Raw genomic sequence first — 12,229 nt, forward strand, 5'->3', positions numbered from 1 at the left:
GGCACGTCGCGATTTTTGTGTTCAATGGTCTCTTTCGTGATCGCGATTTCGAAATGCTTGACAGCGAACGTGAAATGTTTTTTTTTTTTTTTTTTTTTTTGGTAGAACGGTATATATTTGTATAAAATGAATTCATCGATCTAATCTTACTAATCTTCTAATCTTCTAATTGGTTTACTTTAATTAAGGATCAATTTGAAATTTCATTGATCGTGACAAATTTTTTGATTAATTTTCTTAGTTTAATTCCAGCCGATTTTAACTTACATTTGTTCACTTTGTCAATTGGTGGGTAATTAAAATTGTTCTGTCAACTCGGGTATTCGAAGATGCGTATACGAAAGAGAGCATATCTTCCTATTAACGTGTATCAATAGTATAAAATAGATATTTCGTAAGATAAAAATTTGACTCTTCAACCGTTAAGAAAATATTATCTTCTCTGTTTGCTTAAATTGTGCCAAAAACGTTAATAATTAAAATGAAAAGCGGTAATCGGCGCGATACTTGCCATGCGTAAGAACTATAACTACTATTTAAAAATCACGTAGGTATAGAGAGAATTGATTAATAATGATCGCGTAATGTCAATTTTATGCTTGATGCATATTATAGAAAATCGTAAAAAATAAATATAACGAAGGAAACTATTGCGTGTAATAGTAAGATTACCCTAATTTTATATTTATATATTATATGTATCGTTATTTTAAGTAATAAAATGTATTAAGTAATTATTCAAATCGGTGTATTTACTCGAAATGATCGAGTTGAATGGAGAACGAGCAACTTGAACCTTTAGCCATCGAATGGATCCGAAAGATTCAAAGTGTCAAAGTAGATGGATGGTGTTCTTTTTTTTTTTGTAGAAGGACAATCAAAGATATCGCTAGACGCGATATCCAAAGGAAAATAAAGCACATGAAAACTAATTACAGTTTAATGATCAAACCCGCGCGGACCAGGCGCGAATTTCCAAAATAAATGTACACGTGAGAGATCGATATTATATTTATATTTATAAAATTATTCATCATTAGAAAGCACATATGATCTATCTATATGACGTAATTCACTACGCACACACGCGTACAAGCATGCCTACGAGCGCACGCACGCACAAAGAGAAAAAAACACGCAGAGCCGCACGCACACCGTGAAATACCATTCATTCTTCGTCGCGCACGCAGGCGTAAGCACACACATACACACACGCGCGGGCATACATACACATGTACGTGGGCGCGCGTGTGCGCCACACACACACACACACACAAAATAACCGCTGTGTGAACGGCGACGCGCGACTAACGAAACGAGTATACATGTCTATGTATGCACGTGTACATATTCAGAGTACCTCACGAATGTGTTTTATAGGGTTTTCATATCTTTGTCTTCTTCTTCGTTTTTCTTTTTTTTTTTTTGTCGTTTTGTTTTTTATTTTACGCAACTCTTTGTAACTGCCCGAATAATTGGAAGAAAGTGCAACAGAGATGAGCAGGCCAGTGTCATCACAGCAATTAATTATACTCGTTAAATATCGATCTTCGTCCTTCGAAATCGTTTCTCTTTGTTTTCTTCTACACAGACCTCTTATGCTTTTTACAAGTACGGTTTCATATTCTTCTTCCATATTCGTTTAAATAGTACGTCCTTTTATCTTTTTCGGTTACCACATTTTGCTTTGCCCATCGATCATCGATTCTTACGATCTAAACGTAACCTCCAGAACGGTAACATCCCTTTTATCAATAAAATCATTAAAAACTACAAACGCTCGATAAAATTGTGCCTAAAAGAAAAAGGAGAAAAAAGAACGAATTCCTCATCTATACGCCTAACATAAGAGACACTCAAACAGACAATCACGTTAAACTTGATCAACAATCTCCCCGCATACCTTTGCACCTTTTCTACGAATACGTGCCTTAAAATCGAACCTAAAAAAAAAAACAGAATATATTAACAAAAGAACGAATGCTGGGGAGAATAATAAAAAATCTCGACGACGAACAATTTGGATTAAAAAAATACATGTTATATATATATATATGTATATCGCATTAAAACAGCTACGCTAAGGGACACTATCCTCGCATTAAAAAAGTGAGAGAAAAACCAAACTTTTAACGCATTCTGGCGCAGACTTCTGGTCAAGACGGTGAATAGCGACCTCCGTCAAAAACGAAGCACGCTATCACCAAAATTCGCGAGTGTCTACCTCGTGGCAATTTCTTCCAACTTACTTCTTCCGCTGTTTTTTACATTTATCATTTTTTTATTTTTTAACTCTGTTTTTCAATCTTTCTTTTCGTTTAATAATCGGTGAACATCCTGGAAAAATAAGACACTTGCGTGAGATTTCTTTCATATGCATGTATGATATATATATATACACACCGATTGTTTTATGTCGCGCGGCGTGTGTATATATATATACAATGAACGTGAATTAGACGTATTTTCCACTTTTTTCCTTTGTTTCTTTTTCGTTTCCCTTAATTTCTCTTCGATACATTTTTTCTTTTCCTCTTTTCTTTTTTTTTTTCTCAATCACGATCAATGCAACAACGGATGTCGTTCGAGAAGTAATTTAGTGTGCATCTCTAAAGACTCGAAAGAGAATTACCGAGCTATGCAAAATAGAAGGATCGATCTCCATTTTTTTCATTTCATCTTCTTCATCCTCTCCACACGTATACATACATATATAAATATACGTAAATTTATATACCGATTATATATAAATAAACGAACGAATCATATGTATATATAACACGATATATAAATCCCTATACATATATATACATATACATTTATACAATATATATATATATGTATATATAAAGGTACTCTTACTATTGAATAGAAATATGCATATTCCAAGTGTTCAATAATATCAATATTGATATAATAATAATTATTATTACAATAATAAAATAATAATAATAATAATAATAATCCTTAATATTGTAATAATATAGTAATTGCAATAAGAATATTGGTAATAGCAATAATCATGATGTCAATAATAATAATAATAATAATAATAATAATAATAATAATAATAATAATAATAATAATAAAATAAAATAAAATAAAATAAAATAATAATAATTATTATATAATAATAATAGTTATAATCATATTAACAACAACAAGTATTCTTTGTCACATTTTGGTTGCGGATTCTTACAATCACAAATATATTATTCATAAATGTAATAGTCAAAACGGATCGTTAAATTAAGAGAATACGTGAAATAGTGCTCTATTTGCTTTCTTTTTTTTCAGCTTCTCCACCGCCTTGTTTACCATACTCTTACTTCATCACTCTTGTGTACAATAATTAAACCTATAAATAGTTCTATGTTCAACAGCCAGTGGTATAATAAAGTATACCTTTGAGGTACCTACGTAGTTTCTTTCAGTGATACCAAATACAATACTGACGGCGATGCGTAGCAACCCTGAATACAGAGTTACACGGCCGTCAGTTCATCGTGTCGGTATTATATTTGTAATCATATGTATATATATATATATATATATATATATATATATATATATATATGTATGTATATATATATATATTTATATTTATTTATTTATATTTATCTATTTATATATACTCAAATATCGTCCGAAGCTGGGTTGCCCCGAGAAAGGCTTTCTTTCTTTCTTTCTTTTTTATATATCCATGTATATATATAAAATAAGAACATCGCACTATCGTGCCACGTGCTCTCCGTGCCCAAACCTTCTCTCATCCCCTAACATCGTCGAATCGCGAGATCCACGTTCTCACACCTTTTCTTCGGTTTCGATTCACAGATTTCGATCCACCAATTGCTGTTCCTTCGATCGTTCATCGACACTAATCCATCTTGCCGGTTATTCCTCACGAAAACTAAGATCATCCGTCTCAACGTCAACGAGGTCAAGGACGACCTAGCAGAATCATGGAAAAGATCTCGACACAGCCAAACGAAAAACGGAAACTTTTTCGTTCTTGGAGTTCGAGCGAGTTTAACGTCGATGCACTCGGTCGACGTTCCCTGACATCTTGTTCCGCGAGTTCGAACTGTTCGAAGCGCAAAGAGGCCACGGAGAGCACGGCGCAGCGGTCTAACATTTCTTTTCTTTAATTCTTCTTTCGAAATTGTATTTGGTGATACGTATCTGAATACTGACTTCGTGTGTTGCAGCGTTTACATATAATACAATTAGTATCCATTACGTATATGATGTACATGCGTGTATGTATCATCGATTTCCATCCAATTTCTTTTCTCTCATTCTCTTGTTTCCCTTTCGTTTCCCGTTCTCGTATCCCTTTCCGTATTTCCCTCTTCTCCTTCTTCCTGTCTCTGATTTCGCGTTCAAACGTATATTACATAGATCCCTTTACTGTGCAGAGCGTTGGCCGGCAGTCACTCGGACAACAGTTTCTGTAACAGGGACGACTGGTTCACCTTCGGATCACCTCGAGCTACTTCCTCCATAGAAGTCTGCAAAATGAATTCCATTTGATTAGTTTGATATGCTTCGTTCTACGGGCTTTTGTAATAAGGTGGTCAAGATACCGGCAACCAGTCCTTTCTTTTCCTTTTTTTATTTTTATTTTATTTTATTTTTTTTCTTTTTTTGTTTAGAAGGTTGCCGTCGTTCGATTCAGAATGTAGAAAAAATTGGACAGAGTACTACGTGACGAAAATTATGAGAATGACGTCCTATTGAATTATGTGAGTTATGTAGTCCTGTTGCATAATGCAAGCTCGTTTTACGTGTGCTATGGTAGGATATAAGATATAAAATAGTTATTTTACTCTGCGTTGGGGAAAATTTGTTTTTATGAAATTATGTGCGTTGCATAATGGAACACCTTTTGAAGTTAAAAAGACATTACTTTAAGAGTAAATCCTTTTGGATATAGGCAAGAAATTGCTATTAGCAAATCTAATATGAAATGAAGGAAAGCAAGCGTCTAAAAGTATAATTGTCTCGGTAAAAGACCGGTGTACATTTTTGAAAATCCTTAAAGCTGTAATACAAAATCTGATAATTAAACTATTGTAAGTTAACCGGCATGAAATTATTCTAAAACAAAGTAATAATAACAAAGGAGGAGAATAAATTAAGTGATCTGTCCAAAAGCACCTACATCCTGAATATTTATAAAAACCCGTGATCGTGACACTACGTAACAAAACTAATGCGTTTCTGTTTTAGTGTTTGCGAGTACTCAAAATTTTTGCGACTAAAATCAAAGACTCGTATAAGATCAATGAATTTGTTTACCGCTAAATCGTACTAAATCAGCAATTTTTTTCTTTTTTTTTTTGAGTACAAATTTTAAACACATTCGCTTACTTTGCCTTAGAAATTGAACTAACGCCATCGTTAGCGATTCCAACGCTATCGCTCTTTTCCGAAAATTTCCAAATTTGGATCAAACATTTCTAACTTTGATCAGAGTAAATAAAAAACCGTATTGTATCTCGAACTTTTTGAGTACTCGCACCAGCTCTTCGCTTCTTCTAAAAAGCATAAAATAAATAAATAAATAAAAAAAAAAAGAAGAATCTCGACAAGTTCTCGACATGGAATCGATCGACGTGGTCTCTGAATTGTAAAACGCTCCTGCGGAGGCAAACGCAAAGTCAAAACTCAAAAGAAAACTGTACTGAAGCCACATATGTTCGCTACACATCCAAAGATCCAATGCACACCAAAGGCCGCTAGTTTAATAACGTAAAAAAAAAAGTAAAATAAAATAAAAAATAAACAAGGGAGAGGAAGAAAGATTCGCTTTGGCCGGGCGCGAATTAACGATGTTCGTAAAGAATAAGGAGAGAAACGGCGTTTTCTCTTTCTTTTTCTATTTATAAGAAGCAGTTATTTTGCGAAACGTTAAAGAAGCTACGTTAAGGGTGTATCGTAAAATGTCGAAAGATTACTAAACTTGCTTCTGCACACCCGATCTTTCAACCGAAACGCAGATAATCGAATAGTCGATCAATGTTTGATCGCGAGCACGATAAGACCGATGTTTAAATTAATAGTCAATCATCGAATAGTATTAACGCGTTCAACTGGCAGTAGATCATTTATGCTAAGAAGCAATCTGCACGAATAATTTAAATTTTATCACCACGAATGCAACAATGATTTCAACAAGTTATATCAAGACGAGAAATTTATACAATTTCTTTCCATTTTATCCTCTACTCGAAATTTGCTTGAAAATTTACTTTACAAACGTAGTTATAAACGCGCGAAAGAATAACAATTCAGAGGCTCGGAAGAAGAGTGTTGCAAGCGATAAAACGTAATTCGTGGAAGGTATAGGTAAATTTATGTACAGAAATTTACGCTCGTCCAAAGATAACAATATCTTGCTACACGTGGCTAATTATAAGAACTTGGAAATTCGTAAAAAAAAAAAAAAATATCTCCAGTAACTATTTATGTTATCCGTAGAAGAAGTGCACTTATTCCACTTTTCCTCAAAACCCCTCAATGATTGCAGCAACTTTTTGTATTTCATCGAACAAAGTTCAAATTGAAATTTACAGGAGCGAAACTTCGCAAAAATTACGTCAATATTACTGTCGTATTGAACACGTTAATCTACGGCTACGCCATCGGAACGATTTGCCATTAACTGGAACGAAATTTCGAAGGAAAATTCGACGAACCGCAACTATTTCGCATTAATTAACAATTTAATCGAGGAAATTAGTATTCGCGATTGGCCTTCGCAGGCTTCCTTCCGCGTTTCCATCGATTTGTCGGCGTAAAACTTACCGCGAGAATAGTTTTGCTTCATGCAACGAGAGCAATCAGCATATGAGAGAAAAATAGTAGGTATGTAATAAGGAGCTACGCGTTTAGATATCCATTTGGCTCACTGTGAAAAAGCATTACAATACTAAATGTACGTTACACGATACAACAATGGCAGTGTGATTAATATTGATTACTTCGAATGAGCTAAAGCTTACGGCACCATCACCCTGTAGAATGAAGAGGAAACAACGTGTCTCAGCACCCATCGTATTTATGCTTGAAACATCAACAAACAACTACAGCTTTTCTTTCTTAACGAACTAAGGTACAGCAGCCTTAAAAAAAAAAAAAAATGTCACATCAGGCATATACATAAATACAATGCGACAAATATTTTTTGTTACTTCAATTTAATTTACTTTATGTTATCTTACTCGTCTTTTTTGCATTTCGTTTCGTTTGGGCAAATATTTTAATTGAAAGCATTTTCGTAAAGCTTCCTCTCTATAACGATATTTTTTTGTTGTTAAAAATCAACCCATTTTTCTAGATATCGCAACAGAATTTCGTAATAAATTGATAGAAAATGGTATTATGGTTAAAGAGACGTCACTTGTCAAATAAATTATGAAAAAAAGGATCGTTCAAAAAATATTTGCTTTTTGCTTACAATTTTCTTTTTTCTTTCCTTTTCTTTTCTTTTCTTCTCCTGTATATGCTCCAAGTCGTGTCTTTATAACGAGATAAAGATATCAAGCGAAGGTATTCCAGGTTCCCAATTTTAGAAAACGACGACGACCATAAAACATTCTATTATTATTCTAAATATATACAATAGCACATTTTTCTATTACATGAATTTATTTTTCAAACAGTTGTAAAATATTCCTTTCCCAAAAATATGAAACAATTTACGTTTCCTTTGATCGTAAGAAAATTTGAAAAGGCCCTAAAATTTTGAAAAGGAGAAATATAATTTACAAAGAATTTATCGAATAGTCGCTGTCGGAAATTAAACGAATCTTCGCGATTATTTGAATTTGATATCTTCATATTTTTGCGTTGCGTTAGTCAGTCGCGAACAACGAGAAATGTTTGCGTGGTTACTTGCAATTAATACGATTTAACAGAATAAACATTAGTTCTGTGCATGGAAATTATACGACGTTTGATCGTAAGAAACGTTAACGCGTTTGATTCAAAAATTTCCAGTCGTTTGTCAAAACTAATTCTCTCGTTTTACAACGACGATATTAGTCAAACTGACAGAGTTATGCAAAGAAGTAAATGTCGCATTTCCTGGTCTCGTAAATTGTCACTGAGTGTAAAACTTGAAACAAGATGCGCCAATGAATAACGCGGATAAAGCGATATTTTGCTGTCTTTCGAACGTGGACAGGAAAACGATATACCAGGCTCGTGGTGATTAATAACTATCGATACTCTAATTTATTAATCCTTCTGCACAGACGCTTGTTAATTTTTGATATCTCGTTAGCGTAAATAATCGCTCGTTATTCTTATTATTTTCCTATCTAGAAATTAATTAACCTTGTTTCTTACGTGTACATCTATATCATTAGATATAATTGATTACGATAAGACGACTAAAAATTGTAAGAACTCTTGACAAATAACAAACGTATGTTTTTCGACTTTCGATGCTCGCTAGTACGTAATATAATTTCACTCGAATTCAATTGAAATATTACAAACAGATATTCAACTCTGACTAAAGTATAGGCGGAACAGAAATGTATGTACAAAGAAATATGAAATACCAATTTTCCTCTAATTATCCAATTAACGCATGCCTCGATTAACCCTGCGTCTTTAGATACAGTGACAACGGAATAAAGAATAATTAAACGAAACTATAAAAAGGAAGTTATAAAACGCGGATGATCACCGTGTGACAAGACGAACAAGCTGGCTCGGTGTACCCTTTGTACGTCCACGCAATTGTCAATCGTACAAAGTCGATATAACGGTGTATGCGCGCGAACAATGGAAAACAAAGAGTCTGTTCAACGAAACATAAGATATCCGATCTGGTTTCGTCGGAACTTGGTAGAAAGTAAAAATGTCAAAACAACTTGAAAAGAAAAAAAAGAAGAAAAGGCGTAGAGACGCGAACGCTACCCTGAAAAATACTGTTTCGTGATGCAAAAGATAAATCTCGCTATATACTGCGTAGCTGGTGAGCGCGTCAACGATCTGTACAAATATGCAGACGTTATCCTAACGTTACGAACGTATTTACGACTACTACAGTGAAATATGTAAATAAATGTAAATAACGTTCAAAGTGACGCATGCAAAAAGAGAGCGCTAAAATACCCCCTACAAGTTTTACGCTCAGTGCGTAGAGAAATTAAAAAAAAAAAGTACTCGTTAAACATGTCGTGCACATAAGTTCTGAAGCCAAGCGAAGAAGGGAAGACATAGCATACAAAATCAAATGGGAAATAAATTAAAAAAAATTGTATGTATAAAGAGAGAGATAAATAAATAAGTATATATGTATGTATATAATAAATATATAAATGTATACGTAAAAGTAATTGTCGGAAGGGTCTTACCCTGGAGGATGAGGGGGCACTTCCGGCACTCCCAATGGCCCAGCTCTTGGCAGGGCCATCGCTAACCACAGCCTCACCTAGTTAGGACATTGTAACAGTAGGCGTTACCACCAGTCTTTCATTAGAAATAATGCGTTTTCTTACAAGAAGCGGACGTATTCGTATTCGTGTGTCGGACACAACTTTCGATCCTCTACATATTTATGTGTAATAGGCACGTAACTATATTGTCCTCACGCACACGACAGACACGAGCTATTAAAACAACTATCGTTCGATTTTTCCCCGATTTTTTCGGATCGTTTGCGAAAGAAAAGAATCGATTCTTCGTTTAGTCGAAAGGGACAATTGTATCGAAAGTGAAAGCCGGTACCCATTGTCCGATAGCGATTGATAGATTCGCGTCTCGATCGTGATACTGATGATGAGATATGATAGATACAACCGATGAAATTTGTATGGCGTTGAATCGCCGTGTCTCTGAATATACTTTTCGACTTGTTCGCGAATAGATTTCAGAAAAGATTCTCGCGGATAGTATTACGCGATCAATTTCTTTGTTTCGTATAGAATTTTACGCAAGAATTTGTACACCGTGAAATTTGATGAACGTCAGTTCGGGATTTTCAGAGAAAATTCTTTTTTCAAGTTTTGCAATAAAAACATTGGATTTATAGAAAATATAATTAAGAAGAAACTGAGATCGATAGAGAACGTTAATTAAACGCGAAACTCTGGACGAAAAAGCAGTTCTATTGGTACCATTTACTGCTGAATCGTAATTTCTTCGGCCCTACAATTTTTAACATTATATCTATACGTTTTCCTAATAGTTTTCATTTAATGGCAGCTATTAATACAGAGATGATACGAGAACGAGTTATTCAATTTTTACAACAATATCGGGAATACGTGAAAAAAATTAAACGAACGACTATTAAGAAAGTTGTTAAAAAGTGTAATTGAATGAAACGTGATATAAATGAAGCGAAACTTTATGTGAATATATGTAGGATCCCTGTAATACTTTTTCACAGCTTCCAGCACATTACACCCGCTATTTACAACGTACAGAAATAATTATAACGATCAAAGATCAATGAATATACTCCGTAGCGGAACGCGAAATCCAACTTTTTATCAATTTTGTTAATACATCTAGAAACCAATGAACATCATTAGCAATTAATATAATTCCCCCAGTTTTCGAAAAAATCAAAAGTTTCCGAAAGAAAAAGAAATCAGCTGGAGAACTAATTTCTTTTCCGTTCCTTTTGTTACAAGCTGTTCGACTAAGCCTCTTGACTAACACACGACTTTCGAAAGAGAAAACGTATCTCTTCTTCCGACAGACGTACCTGCAGAAGACATTTCAAACGTCAGACCGAGTGCTTCGAGATCATCCTGAGATACTTGACCAGAAAGGTTGTTCTGAATATTGTTAGGTATCCTTTGTTGTTGCTGTTGTTGCGTTCGCGCGCCAACGATCGCTCTCAGTTCTTGCCTTACGAACTCCGAAGTGCTGCTAGCATTTCCTGTGACAAAACGAAACAGGATTCGTTAGACTTTTAAATATAGACACGCTAAACACGAACCACGATCTTCCTTTTCTTTTTATTTCGTCTTATCTTCTCTCTTTCTCTTTTCCTTTTTCTCGTGTAAACTGACAACTCGATAATTATAGTCTTAATTATATCATAAGTAGTTACTCATAGATCGTGTATTATTGTGCAAGCAATAACGTAAAAGTTAGTCAAAGGTACAGGATGATTGCTTTATTACAAAATGCGGTATTTACAATATTCCGTTGATATAAGTTCGGATAAATGACTTATTCTGAAACATGTCGATACCTGGCCCATCCTTTCGTGGATATTTATCATGATATTTCAAGCATAAGGATGTTGTTGGTGGAAGAAGAGATAGTAAAAAGAGAAAAAAAAAATAATAAATAAAAGTGCTAGGAGACGAAGCTTCGTTCGCTACAGGAGCGCCGTACAAAAAGCTTTGAGTGTTCCTTTTTTTCTGTCTTCTTCTCCTCTTTCTTTTCTTTTCTTTCTTTTTTTTTTTTTGTTTTCTTTTTGGTTTTTGTTTTAAGATCACACGTATAAAATAGAGCTTCGAAAAACATTTAACGTAAATTATACTCGACGATGCTTAGTAACACTGCGTTTAGTGACAATGATTAATCACAAAAGCTCGATGTACTGTACATGAGAATGCGTCGTTGTTAGTAATATCTTCTTAGTTTCGTTATTACGATATACGTACGGTTCTGAAAACCGTGGATTCACACAATTTTTTTTTTTTTTTTTTTTTTTTATTGTACCGTACGGATGAAAGTTCAGTGGAAATTGGAGAATGATTAAAGCGACCAAGTGCTTCAGTTTTTCGTACATTTCATTCGCGCGCAATTTGATAAAAATATCAAACGAGCTTAAGCTTATCGATGATATTAACATTTTGTGATAGTACTATTAACAATTGGTACATCTGATTATAATCCTAAAAGATTACTTTTAAGACTAACGATAAGACTACTAAGATTATAAAAAAAGGACAAATAAAAATTAATAATGCATCAACATGTAGGTATATTGGTAAATTATGAAATAATTCAAATCATAGAATAGAAAAATTTGTTAATATCGATCGGAACTGAGAACAAAATGGACTATATCGAACCAAAGCAAAGGAAAGAATCGTCTGCATTGATCATGCTCCAATTGTAAAATAACGCAAACATATAACGAATGCTACAAACATATAAAAATAATTGATACGCATGAATAAAAATCACGAATGGATCGAAGATCGATGAAGAACATAAACAGAAGAGAAACGAAACAGCA

The 12,229-nt window shown here is 34.0% G+C and overlaps 1 protein-coding gene and 1 long non-coding RNA gene across 13 annotated transcripts in view; one reads left to right on the plus strand and one right to left on the minus strand.

Moving 5' to 3' along the window:
* Positions 1–105: 105 nt before the first annotated feature.
* The window catches only part of LOC126921156 (nuclear receptor coactivator 2-like), a 127,275-nt gene continuing 115,151 nt past the window's right edge, over positions 106–12,229 (minus strand). For 7 of the 12 annotated variants that reach the window (XM_050732427.1, XM_050732437.1, XM_050732431.1 and 4 more), the window contains 4 exons: positions 10,736–10,912; positions 9,378–9,454; positions 7,466–7,526; positions 106–4,514 (listed from right to left, as the gene is read on the minus strand). In XM_050732427.1, the coding sequence (XP_050588384.1) occupies positions 4,486–4,514; positions 7,466–7,526; positions 9,378–9,454; positions 10,736–10,912 (344 nt within the window). In that variant the 3' untranslated portion in view covers positions 106–4,485. The remainder of the gene's footprint in view (positions 4,515–7,465; positions 7,527–9,377; positions 9,455–10,735; positions 10,913–12,229) is intronic. The other 5 variants (XM_050732432.1, XM_050732438.1, XM_050732428.1 and 2 more) reach the window with 2 other exon arrangements.
* LOC126921191 (uncharacterized) lies at positions 4,460–5,160 on the plus strand. The gene is made up of 2 exons (XR_007712259.1): positions 4,460–4,576; positions 4,659–5,160. It is a non-coding gene; the product is annotated as an uncharacterized LOC126921191 (long non-coding RNA).

This window comes from Bombus affinis, chromosome 10 (assembly GCF_024516045.1).
Source record: "Bombus affinis isolate iyBomAffi1 chromosome 10, iyBomAffi1.2, whole genome shotgun sequence".
NCBI classification, from domain to species: domain Eukaryota; kingdom Metazoa; phylum Arthropoda; class Insecta; order Hymenoptera; family Apidae; genus Bombus; species Bombus affinis.